We start from the raw sequence: 25492 nt of genomic DNA on the forward strand, positions 1-25492 counted from the left end.
GCTAAATGGGCCTCTACACCAGTTCCACAGTTTGCTATTTGTGTGTAAGTGCATGAACACCAGTTTTATCTGTCCCTCTCTGATAAGTAGAGCAACCTGCTGCTGCAGCATCTGTAATGCAGGACTTCACAAAAGATTTAAGTCTTTTTCTCCTCTACGGATGGAGCAACTTTAAGTAAGAATGAAAGTGCTCTGCAAGTATACAAGATTGTAATTAAACTCTGATTTTAATCAGTCTTTAAACAATTAAGTGACTTTTTTTAAAGATCTATTTTAAATTAATCTTTTCACCCTATAGGTTTCCATGCTGACATTGAAAGCTTGTCCAACTTTGGATTGTGAACGGGTATATTAATACTGTAACTCGTTTTCACCCAGCCCACAGCTAACAAAGGCCTGCTTCCTTTATCATTGTTACTTTTTTGCGTATCCCTTATTTGTTCTCCATCTCTCTACATCACCGTCTATACCTCTCGTTTCCCTTTCCCCTGACTCTCAGTCTGAAAAAGGGCCTTGACCCGAAAGGTCACCTATTCCTTCTCTCCAGAGATGCTGCCTGACCCACTGGGTTACCCCAAGCATTATGCGTCTACCTTACATTAATTACACGTTTAAAAGGCAAGTGACCAGTGTGTAAAATTGGATCGAACTGATGAATTAGATAGCAGGAGTGGTAGAGTTGCTGCCTTACAGCACCGGAGACCCGGGTTCGATCTCGACTACTGATGCTGTCTGTACGGAGTTTTTACGTTCCCCCCGTGACCTGCGTGGGTTTTCTCCAAGATCTTTGGTTTCCTTCCACACTCCAAAGACGTACAGGCTTGTAGGTTAATTGGCTTGGTATATATCAAATTATCCCCAGTGTGTGTAGGATAGTGTTAATGTGCAGGGGATCGCTGGCCATTGTGGACTCAGTGGGCCGAAAGGCCTTTTTCCGCGCTGTATCTCTAAACTAAATTTCAATTACCATTGAGACTATTTGTAATGCCTTCAGCAATTATAGCTTTTTAATGATTTTGATTATTATTGAGGCCAATATCTAGTATTTACATATATATTTGAAAACATGTCAAGAATACTTTGTCCTTAATGATATGTTTTTAACACAAGATCATTTTAAAATAACAGTGATTAATTGTAAAGTTCTAAATTTAGAGACATTTTTAGGACAGGGACTATGTAAGTGTGCAGAAAAACGATGACCTAAATATCACACCGAAATATTTCCTAGACTACAAGCATCAGCACAGGATACTGCAAGGGAACAGAAGGGGAATGAAGCCAAGGAAATGACAGAACAGGGTCAGCATGAAGAGCCAGACATCTCCACACTGAGTCTGGCGGAGAAGATGGCCCTGTTCAATCGCCTCTCGCAGCCCTTGACCAAAGTGAAATCACCGAGGAATAGAGGTGACACCAGGCAGAGACGGTCTAACTCCCGATACCAGACTCAACCAATTACTCTGGGAGAAGTTGAAGAGGTACGTGTTTACAAATGACAGTGACATCGAGTGTTCCCGGGATTGTGGACCACTCTCCGAGCAGAAGGTCATAGCTGTTGTTCAGCAGGGGGATGAATTTAACTCCGCTCACTGGGAGAGTGGCGACCATTAATGTGCAGGAAGGAACTGAAGGTGCTGGTTTAAACCGAAGATAGACACAAAATGCTGGAGTAACTCAGTCCGAAGAAGGGTCTCGACCTGAAACTTCCCCTCTCCTTCTCTCCAGAGAGGCTGCCTGTCCCGCTGAGTTACTCCGGCTTTTTGCGTCTTATCAAGCAACAATTAATTTCCAAATTGTGGATGCAAGCAGTTTGTTTGGTGGTATTATCATACGCTGAGAATGTGAAACGTGTGTGATTTAAGGAAACGCTGACTCTTTATAATGGGGTAGGTGACTCTCAAATGTGTCTCTGGAACTTAATAACAGTGCTCTAACAATGAAGATGGTGAGGGAAAAGGAACCAGTTTATTTTAAAGATTTTTTTTTAAATTGCAGAATGATCCATAACAACCCAGAAGATAGAGGGTTATTTGTCCTAATTTGAGGGGGGGAAATCTCATGATTATAATAGGATTGAGTGAAGGAAAAGGAAAGTAATAAAGTGGGATAACATTTTCAATAGTTCGTGGGTTAGTCTGGTCTTTTAAAACTTAATTTTCTGCAGTAATTGTTAATGTCCATTAATCTCACTGGAGATTGATGTAAAACTCCTTTGCCTTCTAGTGATACTATGGCACTTTTTTCTATTTGTATGTGTACACTAGACATCGAGATTTAAATGTACTATAAGAAATATGTACTTCAAAATATGTGTACACACTTAGGTTAAAATTCCAAATAAGCTAGAATTTCATAACAAGGGGGGCTAGGCTGCATTAAGGCTATATTGAGCAATAACGTGAATGAAGAAGGGTCTTGACCGGAAACGTCACCTATACCTTCTCTCCAGAGATGCTGCCTGTCCCGCTGAGTTACCCCAGCATTTTGTGTCTATCCTCAGTGTAAACCAGCATCTGCAGTTCCTCCTGACACAAGGCAAATGTACCAGCCTTGCTCCCAGAATCAAGTAATTATCTTTGCCTCAATTCAAATGGTCAGCTTTATACATTCTTGCACTGTAAACCTGTTTCATCTGGAGATTCATTTGATTAATCCTAAAGGTCAGAGAATGATAGAGCATGGAAACAGACCCTTTGGCCCAACTTGCCAACATGGCCCAGCTACATTAGTCCCACCTGCCCGCATTTAGCCCATACCCCTCCAAACCTGTCCTAACTAGGTTTCTTAAACGTTGGGTTAGTCCCAGCCTCAACTATCTCCTCTGGCAGCTTGTTCCATACACCCATCACCCTTTGTGTGAAAAAGTTACCCCTCAGATTCCTATTAAATCTTTTCCCCTTCACCTTGAATCTATGTCCTCTGGTCCTCGATTCACCTACTCTGGGCAAGAGATTTTGTGCATCTCGGTCATAGCCTTTCAAGTGTCTACATTTTCAAGGCTTTTTTTTCTCGAGCTGGTCTTTGCACTCTGGTGGTGTCAATAAAGTATTTCATACAATAGAAGCATTCATTCATTCATATCTATCTATCTAGAACAGAGAGGCATTGGCCACTTTGGGCATTTAAAAATAAGAAGGCAGTATCTCAGACGAGCACGGGGGCTTTAAGGGTTCTTGGCCAATGTTTATCCCTCATTCAATATCACCAAAGCAGATCATTTGGTTGTTGTTGACTGAAATTTGCGCTGGGTATATGAGCTCAGTTCAGTTTGGTTTATTGTCACGTATACGTAGGTACAGTGAAAAGCTTTTGTTGCGTGCTATCCAGTTAGCAGATTGCTACATGATTACAATCGACCCATTTACAGTCTACAGATGCATGATAAGCGAATAACGTTTAGTGCAAGGTAAAGCCAGCAAAGTCCGATCAAGGATAGCCCGAGGGTCACCAATGAGGTAGATAGTAGTTCAGCACTGTTCTCTGGTTGTGGTAGGATGATTCAATTGCCTGATGACAGCTGGGAAGAAACTGTCCCTGAATCTGGAGGTGTGCGTTTTCACATTTCTATACCTTTTGTCTGATGGGAGAGGGGAGAAGAGGGAGCGGCCAGGGTGAGACTGGTCCTTGATTGTGCTGCTGGCCTTGCATTTCCCTGCTCTGAAACATACCGTAGTGTTTGTCTAGGAAGGAACATCAGATGCTGGTTGACACCGAAGACAGACACAAAGTAACTCGGCGGGACAGGCAGCACCTCTGGAGAGAAGGAATGGGTGATGTTTCGGGTCTGTCTGAAAACGTCACCCGTTCATAGAAACATAGAAATAGAAATTAGGTGCAGGAGTAGGCCATTCGGCCCTTCGAGCCTGCACCGCCATTCAATATGATCATGGCTGATCATCCAACTCAGTATCCCGTACCTGCCTTCTCTCCATACCCCCTGATCCCCTTAGCCACAAGGGCCACATCTAACTCCCTCTTAAATGTAGCCAATGAACTGGCCTCGACTACCCTCTGTGGCAGAGAGTTCCAGAGATTCACCACTCTCTGTGTGAAAAAAGTTCTTCTCATCTCGGTTTTAAAGGATTTCCCCCTAATCCTTAAGCTGTGACCCCTTGTCCTGGAACCCCTTGTTCCTTCTCGCCTGAGATGCTGCCCGTCCCGCTGAGTTACTACGGCATTTTGTGCCGTATCTTCTCGTGGTGTTTGTATGCCATGTGTTATGCTTTTACTTAGTCTTGATTGGATAAAAAAATGCAAAAAAAAACCCCAATGTGCTGATATTTTTTTTGTTTTATTTATCAACAAGAACTTTTTTTTGTTCGTAGGTACAAAATGGCAATGGAATGATAAGACCCTTGTCGCAGTCTGTTGCAAAGACAATGACCAGTCATACTGCTACGGTCTCCACCGCGTGTGCTGGTGACCTCCACATTGGGATATCTTCCGCAACCGAGGACAGTTTGCACATTACCCACACGTCAACAGCCAAGTCCATTTTGTCTTCCCACAGTTCAAATGTAGACATCTCGAACAGGAGTCGGCTCCCATCAGAGCTTGTGCACATATCCCAGGAAAAAGCATTCAGCTTCAGCAGGGAACTGGAGGGAGGTGCTGGGGAGGACCACAACAATGCTGGCCAGCAAGAGATGCTGCAACCGAGAAGCAGGCGTGACGGCAGCTTTTCAGAAACCCTGCCTCATGAGATCACTGGGGGAAGTACGGAGGCTGAGAATGGAAACCCAGACGCTCAGAGTGGCGAACAGCTGATCGCAGAAACCGTGCCACAGTTGGCTGAGAGGAAAGAGACCATGAAGTCGGGAAGCTTCAATGTCAACTGGGAAACTGCAGAAAAGGGCTTCGATGAACATTTTAAGGAGAAGGGAGTTATCACAGGTAAAACAAATCTGGACCCCCCCCCTTCTGCAATATTGGATATCTCTACTAAAACACACACAATACTAGAGATACCTAGCACGCCATGCAGCATTTGTGGAAAAAGAACATAAAGTGTCAGATTAATGACCTCAAAGGCTCTGATGAAAGGCATGGATATAAAATATTAGCATTTAGTTTAGTTTGGGCTTCCCAACCTTTTTCGTCCCGTTTACCCCTGGCAACTTTAATAGCACGTAGCAATGTTATTTCATTTCATTTCATTGTGAACAACTAATGATGAACAGATACCGATACACCAAAACCAAACACAGTCAGTCAATGAGTAAATAGATGTACTAATCCAGAATCAACAAATGTACCCCTAGGGTAGGCGACATTTACCCCCTGGGTGGGCGAAATTTACCCCAGGTTGGGAACCCTTGGTTTAGTGATACAACGCGGAAACAGGTGCATTTATTGATCGGCTCATGACCCAGCAGAAATGATCTGTCACTTTCAAAATCTTTCATTTTCTTGAGTTCTCCTTAACCTTCCCAACTCCAATAAGAAGCGCTCAATTTTAACACTCCTCATGATGGAAACTCTTCCCCTACTTCACCACACGGCCCTTTCAGTCAGCACTCTAAATAGAATCCACAGCTCAAGTTCAGCATACAATAAAAGCTGAAAATGCTGTAAATACTCAGCAGATCAGGTAGATTGTGACTAGTTTAGTTTAGAGATACAGAGAATCAGGCCCTTTGGCTTACCTGGTCCGCACCGACAAGCGATCCCCACACATTAACACTATCCTACACACACTAGGGTCAATTTACACTTATACCAAGTATACAAACCCATGCCAATTAACCTACAAGCCTCTACGTCTTTGGAGTGTGGGAGGAAACCGAAGATCTCGGAGAAACCCTACGTGGTCACGGGGAGAACGTACAAACCCCATACAGACAAGCACCCGTAGTCCGGATCAAACCCAGGTCTCCGGAGCTGCAAGCGCTGTAAGGCAGCAACTCTACCGCTGCGCCACCGTACCACCATTGTTTCTCACTCCACAGATGCTGCCTGACCTGTTGAGTATCTTTAGCATATTTTGTTTTTATTTGTGTTACAGGTACATTTTATTTGAATTCTGCTAAAGAAAGCGAATGGTATGTTAGCTTTCATTGCAAAAGGATTTGAGTATAGGAGCAGGGAGGTTCTACTGCAGTTGTGCAGGGTCTTGGTGAGACCACACCTGGAGTATTGTGTACAGTTTTGGTCTCCAAATCTGAGGAAGGACATTATTGCCATAGAGGGAGTGCAGAGACGGTTCACCAGACTGATTCCTGGGATGTCAGGACTGTCTTATGAAGAAAGACTGGATAGACTTGGTTTATACTCTCTAGAATTTAGGTGATTGAGAGGGGATCTTATAGAAACTTACAAAATTCTTAAGGGGTTGGACAGGCTAGATGCAGGAAGATTGTTCCCGATGTTAGGGAAGTCCAGGACAAGGGGTCACAGCTTAAGGATAAGGGGGAAATCCTTTAAAACCGAGATGAGAAGAACTTTTTTCAGACAGAGAGTGGTGAATCTCTGGAACTCTCTGCCACAGAGGGTAGTTGAGGCCAGTTCATTGGCTATATTTAAGAGGGAATTAGATGTGGCCCTTGTGGCTAAGGGGATCAGGGGGTATGGAGAGAAGGCAGGTACGGGATACTGAGTTGGATGATCAGCCATGATCATATTGAATGGCGGTGCAGGCTCGAAGGGCCGAGTGGCCTACTCCTACACCTAATTTCTATGTTTCTATGAATCTATGATTCACTGTGATTGTTTCGTAGATATCTGAACAGTTTAAGTTGCTCATGGCCAACAAAAAGGTTCTAAGATCAAATGTCGAGATTTTGAGCTAATGCTATTGGTATTTAGGGCTCAAAACTAAACTCCATTTAATCTTCAGCGAAGTATGTTGTGATGTTAATGGTTTTAACTGCAGCATGGTGAAGTTTAATATTCTACAAGCAGCCTTGCATCTGCAGCCTTGTGGTTATCACTATGCTCTGAGCTCTGTGTGCAGAATGCTTTAGAAGAAGGAAAAGACACAGCTGGTTAGAGTGATAGAGTGATACAGCGAGAAAGCAGGCCCTTCCACCCAACTTGCCCACACCGGCCAACATGTCCCAGCTGCACTAATCCCACCTGCCCGCGTTTGGCCCATATCTCTCCAAACCTGTCCTATCCATGTAGCTGTCTAACTGTTTCATAAATGCTAGGATAGTCCCAGCCTCAACTACCTCCTCTAGCAGCTTGTTCCATACACCCACCACCCTTTGTGTGAAAAAGTTACCCCTCAGATTCTTATTAAATCTCTTCCCCTTCTCCTTAAACCTTTGTCCTCTCGTCCTCGATTCCCCTACTCTGGGCAAGCGATTCTGTGCATCCACCCGATCTATTCCTCTCATGATTTTATACACCTCTACAAGATCACCCCTCATCCTCTCTCTCTCCAAGGCTACTTGGAGCGCTGGTGTCCCAGCCTACTCAACCTCTCTCTCTAGCTCAGACCATTGAGCCATGGCAACACCCTTGTAAATCTTCACTGTACTCTTTCCAGCTTGACAACATCTTTTCTATAGCGTGATGCCTAGAACTGAACACAATACTCTAAATGCGGCCTCATCAACGTCTTATGCAACTGCAACATAACCTCCCAATTTCTACACTCAATACTCTGATGAAGGCCATTATGCCAGTCTATGAGTACTTTGCAGCTATCTTAGTCCATACTTTTCAGATACCCTTGTCCATACGTCCACTGTGCTTAAGTAAGGATTGAACACCAAATACTGTGTAATGTTCAACAGTGAAGCAGGTCATTCTGGCCAATGTGCTTATGGCAAAAAAAAAATTCCCTAATCAAGCCCCTTCTCACTGTTCGACAAATCCATTGCGTTTCCTTCTGGTCACAAAAAGTTGACCTTATGGAATGTGCTAAGTAAAAATGTCTTGTCAAAAATAATAGGGGTGGGACGGTGGCGCAGCGTTAGAGCTACTGCCTTCCAGGACCAGAACACGGGTTTGATCCCGACTATGGGTGCAGGGTACGGGTCCTGTACGGAGTTTGTACGATCTCCCTGTGACCCACGTGGATTTTCTCCAAGATCTTTGGTTTCCTCCCACATTCCAATGGCGTACAGGTTTGTAGGTTAATTGGGTTGGTGCAAATGTAAAGTTGTCTCCAATGTGTGTGTGTAGGATAGTGTTGATGTGCGGGGATCACTGGTCGGCGCGGACTCGGTGGGCTGAAGGGCCATTTCCATGCTGCAAGTCTAAAACTAAAACTAAAAAATATTTATGATACTAAAATAAGTCCACTAGGTTCATTCTGCTGATTTTGGCCAAAATTGTTCCTTCTGCCCACCTCTTAGCTCTAGGTTCCCTGACCTTGTTGATTGACCATTCAGAATATAGTGAGGTTGGTTGCCACCACAAGTCATGCAGTGAGTTCCACACCCCCAGTGGTTATGTTAGTTAGTAGTTATTTTCATCAAATCTCCTGTAATTCATTTGCCAATTAATTAATTGACATGGGTTTAAGCTGAAGGGGAAAAGATTTAATAGGAATCTGAGGGGTAACTTTTTCCACACAAAGGGTGGTGGGTGTATGGAATTAGCTGCCAGAGGAGGTAGTTGAGGCAGGGATTATCCCAATGTTTAAGAAACAGTTAGACTGGTACATGGATAGCACAGGTTTGGAGGGATTTGGGCCAAACGTGGGCAGGTGGGACTAGTGTAGCTGGAACATGTTGGCCGGCGTGGGCAAGTTGCGCTGAAGGGCCTGTTTCCACGCTGTATCACTTTATGACTATGAAGGGCCTGTTTCCACACTGTATCACTCTACGAAGGGCCTGTCTTTTACCCAGAGTAGGTGAATCGAGGACCAGAGGTCATAGGTTTAAGGTGAAGGGTAAAGATTTATTAGGAATCCGACCACCATACACAAAGGGTGGTGGGTGTATGGAACGAGCTGCCAGAGGAGGTAGTTGAGGCTGGGACAATCCCAATGTTTAAGAAACAGTTAGATGGGTACATGGATAGTACAGGTTTGGAGTGATATGAGCCAAACGCGGGCAGGTGGGACTAGCGTAGCTGGGACGTGTTGGCTGGTGTGGGTAAATTGGGCCGCAGGGCCTGTTTCCACGCTGCATCACTCTATGACTCTATAATGCTGTAGATCAAACATGCCTATGTTTCCAATAGCACTGAATAATGATCAAGATGGATACTGGATGGTTGCATGGAATCCACAACCTGTCCTCCGTGGCTGCTACTACTGTCTGGTTTCTGATGGAATAGCAGAAATCTCTTTTTTCTGCAAACCATGATATAATTTACCCTGACATGTTTTACCTGTAGCAGCTGCTGTATTCCTATTGTCACTGACGTGTGAGACACTACATGACCCTACAATAATTCAATTGAAATGATATTGCTGTCTCATTGAAGCTGTAGACCCAACCCAGTGGTGTGAATATTGATATCTCCAACTTCAAGTAACCCTTTCTCCATCCATCCCCCACCCAAGTCTTACCAGCTTCAAAGTTGTCTTGTTGAGTCTCATTGTCTGTAACTTGTTTCCACTCAGCCCACAGCTAACAGCTGTTTTATCCTCATTACTTTTTTTGCATATCCTTCATTCATTTGTTCTATATCTCTCCATGTCGCCGTCAACATCTCTCGTTTCCCTTTCCCCTGACTCTCAGTCTGAAGAAGGGTCCCGACCCGAAACGTCACCTATTCGTTTTCTCAAGAGATCCGCTTTTTGTGTCTATCTTTGATCAAACGTGCTTCCTATTTATCATGGCTCACTGAACAATGGTCAAGATGGAGGCCTTTGGAGAACAGTGGACAATATGGAAGCCATTGCAGAACATTGGTCAAGAGTGGTTTCATGGAAGCTACAACCAGGCCTCTCTGGCTGCTCCTGTGTTATGGATAATGTACAATGTATAGGCAGCAGTCTGGTTTCCGACGGAATGGCAGAAATCTTGTTTTTCTGCAAACCAGTGACATAATCGTTTACTCTGGCATGTCTTACTTTTAGTAGCTGCTGTATACATGTTGTCACTGAAGCGCGAGGCAGTGCAGAACTAAGAGAAAGAATGGCCAGTTTTACCTATTTTTAGAATTTTATTTTGAATATATTTGTTGCAGGTTTGAAATGAGAATTCAAAAAAAAAAGAAGGCAAGTTGAAATTTTAAAAGGAAGTTGATAGTAAATGTGTCGAAGACGATTTCTTCATGGTGGTTCTCTTCTTTGTTGAGTAGAATGTGTGGAGCACGTTTCGGAAACTAAAACAGCCTCGGCGACAACATTAACGGCTTTGCAAGTCTCCGCCATAACATCCTCCAGACACGGTTCATGTCTGCAGCAAGCCACGCAATTAGAAAGCCAAGTGCCTTACGATCAATCGCAACCGTTTTCCACTGAAGTCAGCCGCGTTGAAAAAAGTGAGGGGATCTCGGATTTCACCACCGGGAAAGGAATGTCCATAAAAGAAAGGTAATAAAGTCCATTGAAATTTAAAATGTGGTGGAAGGTTAAAATTGCAAAAACTTTGTCATATTGCTTGGATTTTGGAGAAAAAAAAGACTGCCAGTCTTTAGTGGAAAAATAAATATAAAAATTAATATGCTCCAAAAAAATTTTCAATACCTTTTTGCTGATATATTCTTCATTTTGTTTCTTATTCTGCATTGTGGGCATTGTGGCTACTGAAGATATAGTGCACAATGTAGCTATTAGAAGAGTGTGCAGTTCATGCTCATTTTGTAAAGTAATTGTGTTTAAAAATGAATGCATAAATAAATGATGATTCACCTCAATGCTTTTATTTTTAATGGAAAGGTCAGTTGCTTGTTTTTTCATTCTGCGATCTCTCCTCCCTACCTCCCAATGTCCAACCTACTTTGTGGTAACATTCTCACAAAATTGAGCATTGTGCTTTGAAGCTTAAATTTCTCTATAACTGAAATAAATCGACGGTTAAAGATCGTATCAAAAATCACACGTTTAATGGAAAATATTTCCAGTGGCCTGGCGCTGGAGTTTTTCATGCTGCATACATTACAACCAAAGCATCAGTTTCAAGCTTTCAAATACAGTGCATGTCCTTTAGAGGCAGGAGCTGTTTAGTCAAAACATCAAAACTACTGGTAAGAACCTGTCTTATTAGTGCTGACAAATCCACTGTGTTTTGCTGACTTTTTTAATGGCTTCCCATCTTCTCCCACTTAGTCTAGCACAGTGGTTCCCAACCTTTTTTTGGCCATGCCCCACCTAATCACTTCTAAAATCCTGATGCCCCCCCCCCCCCCCTCCCTTGCTTTCCCTTGAGGGAAAACGGAGGAAATAGATATTATAAGGGTAACTTAGCCAAAGCTCTTTGAATCGCATTTCTAAATCCAATTCAATAAATAAGGTTCTCCCATGACCTCACGTGCGGCTTGCTTGAAGAGCGATGGCGCGGTGATTGTGTAATAACTACACAATAAAGACCTTTTTTACCCCAAAAAAATGATTTACTCAAAATAACATCTGAAACATAAACTACATATGTTTACCTGATGGAAAATCCAAAAAAAAAAAAATCGAAAATTTGGACCCAGACCTCCTCAGTCGCGCTCAATTGCCCCCCTTAAAAATCAAATTGCCCCCCTGTGGGGCGTACGCCCCACGTTGGGAACCACTGGTCTAGCATGACATCTAAGGGAAACACTTCATTTCATCACAGTTTTCGGGTGACATGTTGTCCGTCTCTTTGTGCTTCTACCATATTGACCTAGATCTAGATATTTTTCGTACACTCTCACCTTCTCTAAATGCATCTTGTTCCTGGCCCCTTTTTGCTTTGTACCGTCCATCCCTTCTGCCATTTAATCTCTGCTATCTTAGTTTAGTTTAGAGATACAGCACGGAAATAGGCCCTTCGGCCCACCATGCCCACACCGACCAGCGGTCCTCGCACATTAACACTAGGGACAATTTATTTAAACGTTTATACCAAACCAATTAAACTGCCAACCTGCACATCTTTGGAGTGTGGGAGGAAACAGAAGATCTTGGAGAAAACCCATGCAGGTCACGGGGAGAACGTACAAACTCCGTACAGACAGCACCGGTAGTCGGGTCTGAACCCGGGTCTCTAGCGCTGGAAGCTCTGCAAGGTAGCAACTCTACCGCTCCACCACCATGCCGCCCGTTATTGCATATCCTTTTGCTTGATCTTAGTACATCAGTGCACCCACTAGTTTAAAGTCGAGCACAAATATGCAGGAGGGATCTACATATTCCTTCCCAGTGTATGACCCATCTGTCGATTCTCTTCCCCGATTTTCATTCTTACCCATCATGAGACCCAGTTTAAACCCAGTGTCCTTACTCAAACCGCTTGAGTCTTTCTGCACACCTTTTTAATCTCTTGAACTTCCAGTGCAGTTCAGAGCCTGCCTAAGTTTGGAGTGGATCTGTTTTGCAGATGTTAGTGCTTATAATTTTTTTTTTTGTTTCAGAAGCATTTAGAGTGTGCAGCATCAAAAAGTAACTTGAATCAGTTCAATAAATATTTATTTTCAATGTGACCTTTCTAAGCTTGCTTTTGAATTAATGTAAGCAGACGCCGTTTTATTTGATGAATGTCATTTGTGAACTCCTGGTAATCGTCCAACACTACAGTGTACATGATTATATGCTGGGTCTGTTCACCATATTTGGTAATTGGACATAGATTTCCCACAACCATAATAGGTCTAACATTTCTCCCTCCATGAGCACCCTTTATCACACAGGTACAAAACAATGCGTTTCCATTCATATCATTGTATTAACTAAAAAGCAACAGAAAGTATAGGTTGATTTTTGTTTTAAATTTGTGATGCATGTTTAGTTCCTACATATTTTGTCTGCTACTTAGATTTAAAACCAGCGTCTCCAGTTCATTCCTCCACATTTTGTCTGCCAACGTCACCCATTCCTTCGCTCCAGAGATGCTGCCTGTCCCGTTGAGTTACTCCAGCATTTTGTGTCTACCTTCGATTTAAACCAGCATCTGCAGATCCTGGCTAAGCACGTTTCGTTTACTTTAGAGATACAGCGCGGAAACAGGCCCTTCGACGCACCGAATCCACGCCTACCAGCGATCCCCACACATTAATATTATCCTACACACACATGGGACAATTTCCACATATCAAGTCAATTAATCTACATACATGTATATCTTTGGAGTGTGGGAGGAAACCAAAGATCTCAGTGAAAACCCACGGGGAGAACATACAAACTCCGTACAGATAACACCCGCAGTCAGGATTGAACTGGGGTCTCGGGCGCTGCAAGCACTCTAAGGCAACAACTCTACCACTGCACCACCGTGTCTTATAAAACATTTTATTATTTTACCTTTGGCCTCCTCCCTTCGTACCAGCCAGGACACAAATGCTCGTTCCCAAGTGAAACAGAGATTTACTTGTACTGCCTCGTATTAATACAGTCTTTGCTGTTCATGGTGCAGTCCCATCTATAGTGGGAAGATCCAGATACAGTCTGGGTGACTCATTTGTGGAAAACCTCCAGTCTAACCACAGCTGTGACTCTGAGCTTCCATCCTGGCATGTGTCTCGTACACAGTCTCAGTGAAACTCAGTGTAAATCTCTTGCAGCCTTCAGAGATCCACAGATTTAGTTACTTCATTCTAATTTTCTCCAAATGCATCTTGTTCTTGCCCACTTTGCTTTGAACCATTCATCCCTTCTGCCGTTTAATCTCTCCAACATTATTGCAACATTATTGCATATCTTTATGCTTTATTTCATGTCGTTCTTTCTCTAATTTTCCCAGTTCTAACAAAAGACTGAAACATTATTAATTTTTACTTTATGTGAACAGTACACATTTGAGTATCCTTTGAGTGACCAGCAATTTTGGTCTTTTCTATTGAAGATTATCAGCATTCTACTACAGGTGCACAACCTTTTATCCGAAAGCCTTGGGACCAAACACTTTTCGTAATTCAGAATTTTTCGGCTTTCGGAATGGAAGATTTTTAGCGTAGATTTTAATGGCTGGCTCAGTGGTAGAGTGCTCGGCTCATATCCGCAAGATAGCGAGTTTGCGCCTCGATCCCGGCAGTTACTCGATCGCGAGTTTGAGTCTTCAATGTCATTTTTTCTTGCAGAATAGGAGAGAATAGGGAGGGTTAGGCTGGGATCATTCTCTGCGAGATGATCTTAGTGCGGGAGACAAGTGTAGGAGAGGTGTACTGACTGTGTGGGCAGAACTTTGGAAGTGATTGCCCACCATTCTCAAAAGCCGCTGTGTCTCCCTGTCCCTCCAACTCCAGAGGAATCCGCTCCCCGATGGGCCGCTACGGCAACAAGTGGCAATTCGCCCACAGCCTGAGCTGCGCCCCCTCATCCGCAACCCGGGTTCCTCTGGAGTTGGAGCGGGGCTGGGCTAGAGTTGTTGCTGGCTGTGAGTCTCTGGGATCTCCGTGCTTGCAGTGGGCCTGGGGGTCGATGTCCCGATGAGGGGGCGCAGCTCGGGCTGTGGGCGAACTGCCACTTGTCGCTGTAGCGGCCCATCGGGGAGCGGCTTCTGGTGGCCCTGACATCTCTCAGCTGTCCAGGGGGATGGCCGGAGATGTCAGGACCAACAGGAACCCGCTCCCCGATGCGCCGCTACAGCGACAAGTGGCAGTTCGCCCACAGCCCGAGCTGCGCCCCCTCATCCGCAACCCGGGTTCCTCTGAAGTTGGAGCAGGGCTGGACTAGAGTTGCTGCTGGCTGAGAGTCTCTGGGATCTCCGTGCTTGCAGTCGGTGTCCCGTTGGTCCTGACGTCTCCGGTCACCCCCTGGAATGGAGCTGAGACTGGGAACTGTACCGCTCTTTCCCCCTCCCTCAGCAGCTGCAAACAACCCCACAGTTCCCAGTCTCAGCTCCTGTACAGGGGGGTGGCCGGAGACGTCACAGCCCGAGCTGCGCCCCCTCATCCGCAACCCCAACACCAAGACGTACCTTGCACACCATCAGCTTCTGTCCCTACGGGGAGCATGTTCCTCTGGAGTTGGAACGGGGCTGGGCTGCTGCTGGCTGTGGGTCTCTGGGAACTCCATGCTTGCAGTGGGCCTGGGGGCCGGTGTCCCGATGGTCCTGACGTCTCCGGTGACTGGCACTGATCTGCTGGCAACTCCGACGTGAAGACAGTACAAAGCCCCCGCGCCGGTGCAATGGGCGGGGAGCTGGAGAGGGAAGGGAAGGGGTCACACACATGGCCGGGAAGCAGAGGGGTGTAGGTGGGGTGAAACTGAAGGGAGCGACAATCTGCTGCTGCCAGCCCGCTGAGTTAAAAAGTTCCCACGCAAGACTCACGATACACTGTGTATCGTGAGTCTACCGTGGGAACTTTTTAACTCAGCGGGCAGACAGCAGCAGATTGTCAATTATTAACCCTCCCGCGCAATATACCCTCACCTTCTCTTTTATGAATGCGGATTTAGTTCCCCTTTCTTCGAGGACCGACCGGAGGTTCCGCTGTCACCTCTGTGGGCCGCCCTCGGTGAACGTCTTCAAGGGCCTTTCTTCAAGGACCTAAAAAATGTCCGCTATTCGGAGCTTTTCGTTATTTGGAACTTCGGATAAAAGGTTGTGCACCTGTAGTCTAGTTTAGTTTAGAGATACAGCGCGGAAACAGGCCCTTCGGCCCACCAAGTCCGCGCCGACCAGCGATCTCCGCACACTAACACTACCCTACACACACTAGGGACAATTTGCATTCATACCATGCCAATTAACCTACAAACATGCATGTCTTTGGAGTGGGAGAGAGAATTGAAGATCTCGGAGAAAACCCACAAGAACATGGGGATAGCGTACAAACTCCACATAGACAGCACAGGAAGGCAGCAATTGTACTGCTGGGCCACCATGCCATGCTTTGCTTTACTTTGAACAAGTTGGATCAGTTAAAGCACATGATATCAAAAGACCTGAAATTTATATCACTGGGTAACTAGGGCAATATACTATGATAACAAGATAACTCTTCAGCTTTTCTGTGTGTGAGGGAGGGGGGGGGGGGGAGGGGGGGGGGGGGGGACAGGCAGCATCTCTGGAGAGAGGGAATGGGAGACATTTCGGGTCGGGGCTCTTCTTCAGATTCAACCCGAAACGTCACCCATTCCTTCTCTCCAGACTTGCTGCCTGTCCCGCTGAGTTACTCCAGCATTTTGTGTCTATCTTCGGTTTAAACTAAGCTAAATAATAGGTATAAAGATAAGTTGGAGAATAATGTAGCCGAGAGAATGATAAGCTGGTTGAGTGGTGCCAAGACAGCAATCTTGCTGACTGTAGACTTCAGGAAGAGAAAACCAGGAGTCTACACATTGTCTTCAATGATGGGGATCGTGGTGAAGAGAGCTTCAAATTCCTGGCACTGCCTTTCAATATCTGTCCTGAGCCAAGCACATCAATACAATCACAAAGACAGCTCATCAGCACCTCTACTTCCTTGGAAGATGTAGGAGATGTTGACAAATACTCTGTCAAACCTCCGCAGTTGTACCATAGCGAGCATGTTGATTATAGACAATAGACAATAGGTGCAGGAGTAGGCCATTCGGCCCTTCGAGCCAGCACCGCCATTCAATGTGATCATGGCTGATCATCCACAATCAGTACCCCGTTCCTGCCTTCTCCCCATACCTCTGACTCCGCTATCTTTAAGAGCCCTATCTAGCTATCTCTCTTGAAAGTATCCAGAGAACCTGCCTCCACCGCCCTCTGAGGCAGAGAATTAGTTGCATCGCTGCGTGGTTCGACAACTCGAATGCCCGGGAAGCTACAAAAAGTGGTGGACATTGTCAGATCTATCAAAGGTACTAACCTCCCCACCATCAAAGGGATCTATAAGAGGCACTGTTTCAACAAGGCAGCCAATGTCATCAAAGGCCCCACACCACCTTGGCCATGCTCTCATTTCATTCCATCATTAGGAAGAAGGCACAGGAATCTAGAAACACTGACCACTTGTTTCAACAACAGCTTTCTTAAAATTCAAAATAACCTTTATTCGGTGATAAAAAAAAAGATATACAATACAGGAACTGTGCAAAAAATGTTTCTGACATTCTCGGAGGCTAGACACACAGTCATTTCATCCTAACGTACAAATTTATACCCGCCACTCCCTTGCCACTCATGTGGCCCACTGGCGTGAAATTCCTTCCTTCCATTGTGGGGCATCTCCACCACACACTCCCCCCCATGTCCAGCAGCGGAAGGACCCTAGACTGTGGTCCTCCCCCACCGAGCCTTGGCGTTGGCTGCACCGAGCTTCAGTGCGTCCCTCAGCACGTACTCCTGCAGTCTGCAGCGGGCCAGTCGGCAACATTCCCCGACCGACATCTCGCTCTGCTGGGTGGCCAACAAGGTTCGGGCAGATCAAAGAGTGTCTTTCACCGAGTTGATGACCTTCCAGCAGCACTCGATGTCAGTCCCTGAATGTGTCCCTGGGAACAGTCCGTTGATCACAGAGTCCTCTGTGACGGAGCTGTTCGGAATAAACCGTGACGGGGACCCTTGTAAACTTGCAAGAACAGGTTCTTCCCACCAACCATCAGGCTCTGGATCCTTGCACAGCACTAATTACTACCTCTGCTTCCATAATCTCATATGGACTGTCTCTCTGGTTGCACTATGACATTGCAGTAAAGCTGACCGTTGGTACTGATATCTATTTATTATCTTATTTATTAAATATTTATTTTAATCTGTCGTGTTATTGGGCCTGTTAAGATGCAGCAAGAGAGAAAGAATGTCATTGTTCTATGGGAGGTACATGCATATGACTATGAAACACCCTTGACCAAACCCAATGAACTTCAGGAAGCGGGGTGAATTTAGAGGCTGTTCAGTTTCAATTCCGTATATCAATCTTATTTGGTACACGATATTAACCATTTCCATTGATTTGAATTAAAATGCAAAATAGTGAATTATATAACACGTTCACAAGTTATTGAAGTAGAATAAGGCCATTCTGCCCATCTAGTCTACTCGGCCATTCAATCATGGCTGATCTCTGCCTCCTAATCCCAACTTCCTGCCTTCTCCCCATAACCCTTGACACCCGTTCTAAGCAAGAATTTGTCTATCTCTGCCTTAAAAATATCCACTGACTTGGCCTCTGTGGCATTGAGTTAACGACCCTCTGACTAAAGGAGTTAGTCTAACTAAGCTTGGCTGCGGGAAGAAATAACCAACTTTATATTTGTACATTGAGATGATTTGAACTATCGGAATCTTATTTGGTGATCTTGGTCTTTTACTGATGGTACCATGTTCCTTAAGCTGTTGATGCAACTTTCTTTCAGGATGGCTCTGCTGAAGCGAAGTGGAGAGGAGGACTGGAGGAACAGAATTAACAGGAAGCAGGAGAGCAGCAAGATGACCATGATCAGTCGCTACGCCCAGTATCAGGAAACGGAGCAAACCTACATCAAAAAGGTGACACATTTCCCAAATACCAGATTGTATACAATACGATACGATAGAACGTTATTTATCTCAGGAGGGAAATTGATCTGCCGACAGTCATTAAAACACACAAACACAAAATACATGAAACATGAAATTAATGTGACGAGGGACATGGATGGGGAATCTTTGGCAGGATATGGGCCAGGCACGGGCAAATGGGACAAGATTGGATGGCTCGGTCCTGGTCAGCATGGACTAGCTGGGCCAAAGGACAAGGCTCCATACTTTAGTTTAGAGATAAAGTGCGGAAACAGACCGAATCCTTGCCGTCCAGCGATCCCCGCATATTAACACTATCTTACACACACTAGGGACAATTTTCATTTACACCAAGCCAATTAACCTGCAAACCTGTACGTCTTTGTGGGAGGAAACCGAAGATCTCAGAGAAAACCCACGCAGGTCACGGGGAGAAGGTACAGACAGCACCTGTAGTCAGGATCGAACACTGGGTCTCTGGCGCTGTAAGGTAGCAACTCTACCGCTGCACCACTGTGCCGCCCAACTCTATCCGAGGTAGTTAATGGTTGCTCTTTTCATAATAACACTCCAAGAAAAGTTGGAGCATGGAAACCGTGAATTTGGTGTATGGGGGCAGCCAATAAAAGTATAGTTTTTTTTTTTTTTTTTTTTAGTTTTAAAAAAATATATTTTTATTAGAAGTACAATAAAGTACAGTAATACACATCAGATTCAGATTCAGATTCAATTTTAATTGTCATTGTCAGTGTACAGTACAGAAACAACGAAATGCATTATCACATCACATATATCTTATTACATTTGTTATACCACTTCATTTTTTGAGCTTTAAGAAATAAAAGAAGTAAGGAAAGTGAAAAAGAGTCGTGAAGGTGCAGGAAAGTGTTGGGAAAAGAAAGCCCCTTAGAAAAGAAGTTAGAGAAGGAAGTAAAGAAAGGAAATAGACCCGAGAAAAGAAAGAAAAAAATAAGAGAAACAATCGCTCTATTATAACACAAAACTCCGCAAAAAAGGATCTACCAACCGTATTTATTACCCCCCGTTACCAGATCCTGGCACCATTTATTCTTTAAATTACTATTGCACCTTATGCTTGTAATAGTTCCACAAATGTATAGTTTTAGTGGGTCCACAGCTACACTGTAAGTTTTGTTAGCATCGAACATACAAGACAGGAACGGGCCCTTTGGTCCAAAATGTAAGGCTGTCAAGGGTTATGGGGAGAAGGCAGGAGAATGGGGTTGAGAGGGAAAGACATATCAGCCGTGATTGAATGGGGAGTAAAGTCTATTAGGCCGAATGGCCTAATCTGCTCCTACAACTATGACGTTTCTAAAATCCACGTAACAAAAAATTCAACCACGCTAGTGAGACACGACCTGCCGCATACTAAGCCATGCCGCGTACTATCCCTTAGCTCATTCGCTTCCAAATGGGAGTAAATCCTATCTTGAAGAATTCTCTCTAATACTTTCCCTGCCATTGACGTGAGGCTCACTGGATCCTCTCTACCTCCTTTCTTAGGTATATAGCCTCCGAGATAACTTACCTTCAGCGGCGCTGCAGTTCTGCCGTTGCCCGTGTGCGCGACTTTGGCGCCTGTGAGAGGGGGGCGGGTTTAAAACGCGATTTTCTCTAGGCTGTTGTTCCCTCTGCAATTCCATGGTTCACCCGACCCTTCCCACCCAAACCACCCCCTCCCCAGGTGCATTCCCCTAAAACCACAGGAGGTGCAACACTTGTCGCTGTACCTCCTCCCACAACTCTGTCCAGGGACCCCGACAGTCCTGACAGTTGTGGCTGAGGTTCCCTTGCACCTCCACCAACCAGATCTACTGTTTCCGGTGCTCCAAGTGGAGGCTCTTATACATCGGCGAGACTAAACATAGACTCAGTGATCGTTTCGCTGAACACTTGCACTCAGTCCGCCTTGGACAATGCGATCTCCCGCTTGCCGAACATTTCAACTCTCCCCTCTCATTCCCACACTGACCTTTCTATCCTGGGCCTCCTCCACTGTCAGAGTGAGGCCAAACGCAAAATGGAGGAACAGCACCTCATATCTCACTTGGGCAGCACGCAACCCAGTGGCATGAACGTTCATTTCTCTAACTTCAAGTAGCTCCTGAATTCCCTTCTCCACCCTAGTCCTACTAGTGCCACTGTTCTCATGCTTGTATCCCTGTTGTTAGTGCATCTTCCCCATCCAACAATGGGCCATGATAGACTCCACCCTTCCTGAGGTCATCTGTTGCCGGCCCTGTATTGTTCTGCCCTTCTCGATTTTTAGGTCTGAACAAGGGTTCCAAAATGTCACCCATTCCTTTTCTCCAGAGATGATGCCTGTCCCGTTGAGTTACTCCAGCATCTTGTGTCTATCTTCGACATCTGCAGTTCCTTCCTACATAATCGGATGCCATTGTTGCTCATAGCAGGCTGTCAGTTTCATGCAAGAGGCCATTTAAGAATTACTCTGCTTAAGTATCAATGCAAATGGCTGCTTATCAATTTCCAATGAAACTATTAAGCAGCGTAACATGCAACCTTTAGTATTTATAATGCTGTTTTCTCGAGTGGGTGATTTTCGTAGGAGCACGACGATCTCATTAGAGCAGAGCTCAGGGGTGGGCCGGTGGGGCAACGGTAGAGTCGCTGCCTCACAGCATCAGAGACCCGACCCTGACTACATGTGCTGACTGTACGGAGTTTGTACATTCTCCCCGTGACCTGCGTGGGTTTTCTCCGAGATCTTCGGTTTCCTTCCACACTCCATAGACGTACAGGTTTGTAGGTTAATCGGCTTGGTATAAATGTTAATTGTCCCGCATATGTTAGCAATGTTACAAAATTTTGAGATTTAAAAAATCAAGTCTGCAATTTATCCCATCAGATAAAGCATAACAATAAGTTTAATTTGACACCTAATTCACTTTCATATCTCAAGTAATAACAAAGTTATGGCCATTTTCATACTCGGAAATTAGCATCTTGTTCCCTACTGATTTTCTATGGACATAACAAAAAAGCTGTGATCGAGGAATGTCAAAAGCCCATAACCTTCTTAAAAATTAAGAGAACGGAATTTTCAGTTATCATAGATTGAACCATTCTGAAACAAATATAAAATAATCTTACTTGGAGGACCTGAAATTAAAGCATATAATTAGTTAGTTACCCAATTGTAGCTAATTTCAAACTTCAATTACTAGATCTAAACATCTATCCATTTCTTAATAAATGATTAACATTTTTAAATAGCCTAAGTGTCCAAATAATATTCACAAATAATTCACAATAAAACATGATTTTTAAATCTCATTTACATCAATTTATAGGCCAAATGGAAGGAATTTAGTGTTCAATTGCTGTAAATTAAAGTCCATTTAAATCGGCTTTCTAGTGGGTTCCTGTGAACGCGCTGGTTTAGAATGTTCACATTGCGCTGGATTTGTGCCCTCAAATGCCCAGAAAAATACTGCGGGATATAAAGAGCCCAAAATGAACTATTCGCTATAGAAAACTTTATATACAGGGTTCTTAAGAAGCCCCTTTTAATGTAAAAATAAGGTACATACATTTAATTGTTTGCTTTATAAAACCCTGGGGCTGCGAGAGGTCGCGGGTTGAGAGAGTGATTTTTAAACTACTATAACTATTATACAAGGCCATAAAAACTAATAATACCTTTTGCGACGGGGTCTGTCAGCGATTTCCCGTTAATGATTTACTAGGCTGAACATTTTCGATTGCAACAGCCTAGTAAAAATCGCGTTTTAAACCCGCCCCCTCTAAACAGCGCCAAAATCACGCACACGGGGCTGGGACAGATTCTCAGACACCATTCAGGTAGGTTTTGTAACATACCTACATATGTGTAGGATAGTGTTAGTGCGCGGGGATCACTGGTCGGTGCGGACTCGGTGGGCTGAGGGCTTGATTCCAAGCTGTATCTCTAAACTGAACTAAACCACCTGTATTTAAAGCAGTTGAAAATAAAAAGGGTCATGAGGTATGGGGAGGAAATGGGAAAGTGCTGTCCAGGGCAAGATTGGATCAGCTATTGTTTTATTGAATGGCTGGTGGAACTAGGGTAAGGGATAAAATTGCCAACTCCTGTGTGTAACCTCGTGAAGGAAATAAATAAGGGTAAATGCACAGTGCCTTTCCCCCAGTATCGGAGAATCAAGAACCAAAGGACATAGGTTTAAGGTGAGAGGGGAAAGATTTAGGGACCTAAGGGGTAACATTTTCACACAAAGGGTGGTGGGTGTATGGAGCGAGCTGCCAGAGGAGGTAGTTGAGGCAGGGACTATACAACATTTTAAAGACATTTGGGCAGGTACATGGATAGGAAAAATTTAGGGATATGGGCTAAACCCAGGCAGGTGGGACTAGCGTAGATGGGGCATCTTGGTCAACATGGGCAAGTTGGGCCGAAGGGCCTATTTCTGTGCTCTATGAATCTATGACTCGTGTTTCTTATGAAGATAGATGGTCGGTCAGGAGATGTCTGCTTTTGGTTAATCTAAAATAATAATGCTTATAGATCTGCGAGTTTCATTCCAAAAATCAACTTTGCAATAAACCTATTCATTCTCAAACCTATTGCCATCTTTCCCCTTTTTTCCCAACCTGCAGGAGCAAGGAGAGATTGCCGATGACATCTGCCTTTCTAATCCGCTTTGGGTAAGACCAGTAGTGTGTGTGGGGGATTTTCCGGGGGCCTGCCTTGTGCACCTCTTTATACTTTCTGGCCCGCTTTGAGGGTCAGAATGCCACAGTTTCATGAATCACCATAAACATGTATGAAAATGTATGGGCGATCACCATAAACGCATGGAATTGTATGGAGAATCACCATAAACATATGGAAATGTATGGAGAATCACCATACACTTATGTAAATGTATGGAGAATCACCATAAACACGTATGAAAATGTAGGAGAATCACCATAAACATATGGAAATGTATGGGGAATTACCATAAACATTTATGGAAATTGCACCCTAATCTTGCATGAAAAACCTTTCAAAAGCAATTAAGCTTATCCTATGTGGGAAATTAGCCAAAGGACCTGAGTGTAACTGATACAATTAACATACTATCGTATGAATGAATGAAAGTTTATTCTGAAGAGGGTCTCGACCCAAAACGTCGCCCATTCCTTCTCTCCAGAGATGCTGCCTCACCCGTTGAGTTACTCCAGCATTTAGTGTCCGCCTATTTTAACCAGCTTCTACAGTTCTTTCTCACACAAACTTTATTATCACATCCCAGTGAGATGGTGAGATTCTTTGTTTTGCGTATACAGGTATGCAAAGAGTCGCCAAGTCTTGGGCGAAGTTACAAACTATTCCATTTAGTTTTCAATGGTCCCCCCCTTGTTCTCTCTGCATGGCTGATCACCCAAAATCAGTACCCCGTTCTGGCTTTCTCCCCATATCCCTTGATTCCGTTAGCCCTAAGAGCCATATCTGAAAACATATCTCTTGAAAACATCCAGTGAATTGGCCTCCACTGCCTTCTGTGGCAGAGAATTCCACAGATTCACAACTCTCTGGGTGAAAAAGTTTTTTCTCACCTCAGTCCTAAATGGACTACCCCTTATTCTTAAACTGTGACCCCTGGTTCTGGACTTCCCCCAACATCAGGAATATTTTTTTCCTGCATCTAGCCTGTCCAATCCTTTAAGAATTTTATATGTTTCCATAAGATCCCCTCTCATACTTCTGTGTTGGGAGCACATTCCATTGAAACTGATGGAGAATCAAATGAGCACCCCTGGATTTCTGAGACTGAGCTTAAAACAGGCCTGTCTCCTAAATGTGGCACAGGCTTTGGGTTAGACCACCAAATGTAGCTTGTATTTCCATGGAGGTTTTACAATAATAAGCCTCCCAAGCTTTATCATAGGGTATTGAAATAATTTGACGGTGGTATTGCATGCAGTGGGCGGCACGGTGGCGCAGCAGTAGAGCTACTGCCTTCCAGCACCAGAGACCTGGGTTTGATCCTGACCGCGGGTGCTGTCTGTACAGGGTTTGTACGCTCCACATGATTTGCGTGGTTTTTCTCGGTTTCCTCCCACGCTCCAAAGACATAGAGGTTTGTAGGTTCATTGGCTTGGTGTAAATGTAAAAATTCTCCCTAGTGGGTGTGGGGTGGTGTTAATGTGCAGGGGATCGCTGGTCAGCATGGTGCCGAAGGGCCTGTTTCCACGCTGTATCTCTCAACTAAACTAAACGTGGAGACACTGATCCAAGTGACTGAAAGATCAGACAAAGAGCCAGGTGGTTCCTCCAGAGGTTTAGGGAAGAAATTCCAGAACTCATTGAGCTGCTGTAACCAAGAATGACCAACATCAGCCTGGAGTGGAGTAATACTGGCCAGCTTTTTGGGATGTAAATCTGATGGAAATGAAAGGAAAGAAATTAAACCACAGAAGGAAGAGGCTTTGCTTAACGGGAAACCTGCAAGCCCAGGTCCAAGGCTGAACGTGACTTGGTGCAAGTTGGGACACGGCAGCAGAGGTTTTGGTGAGTGGAAAGGGAGGTTACTGTCAACTTAAATTTGAACCATTTCGTTTAGCTGAAGGACACAGAACCATTACAGCAGCACAGGCAAGGCCTAGTCCCTTGACGGTTCAGTATTATTTATTGTCACGTGTACCGAGGAACAGTGAAAGCTTTTGTTGCATACTATCCAGTCAGCAGAAAAAGACAGTACACGATTACAATCGAGCCATTTATAGTGTATACGGAATACGGAATAATGTTTAGTGAGTGGAATTGAATACATTTTACTAGACAAGTATGTATACATACAAGGAATTTGCGTTGGTGCTTTGCTCGCAAGTAACAACGCGACATACAGTAGACAATTAAAAATAAAACATGATAATTTACACATGTGAAGAGTAAAATAAAATACCAGAGCAAAAGGAGGCTAGAGACATTTAGCTGTTGAGTAGAGCTATAGCTTGTGGAAAAAAGCTGTTTTTATGTCTGACTGTGGCGGCTTTGACAGTCCGGAGTC

The 25492-nt window shown here is 44.4% G+C and overlaps 1 protein-coding gene across 1 annotated transcript in view; it reads left to right on the plus strand.

Moving 5' to 3' along the window:
• svila (supervillin a) overlaps positions 1 to 25492 on the plus strand; it is a 350280-nt gene that overhangs the window by 227571 nt on the left and 97217 nt on the right. The window contains exons 15-19 of the mRNA XM_055665020.1: positions 1232 to 1481; positions 4329 to 4896; positions 10207 to 10441; positions 18308 to 18440; positions 23094 to 23141. Coding sequence (XP_055520995.1) covers positions 1232 to 1481; positions 4329 to 4896; positions 10207 to 10441; positions 18308 to 18440; positions 23094 to 23141 — 1234 coding nt within the window. The remainder of the gene's footprint in view (positions 1 to 1231; positions 1482 to 4328; positions 4897 to 10206; positions 10442 to 18307; positions 18441 to 23093; positions 23142 to 25492) is intronic.

Source organism: Leucoraja erinacea, chromosome 2, assembly GCF_028641065.1.
Source record: "Leucoraja erinacea ecotype New England chromosome 2, Leri_hhj_1, whole genome shotgun sequence".
NCBI classification, from domain to species: Eukaryota; Metazoa; Chordata; class Chondrichthyes; order Rajiformes; family Rajidae; genus Leucoraja; species Leucoraja erinaceus.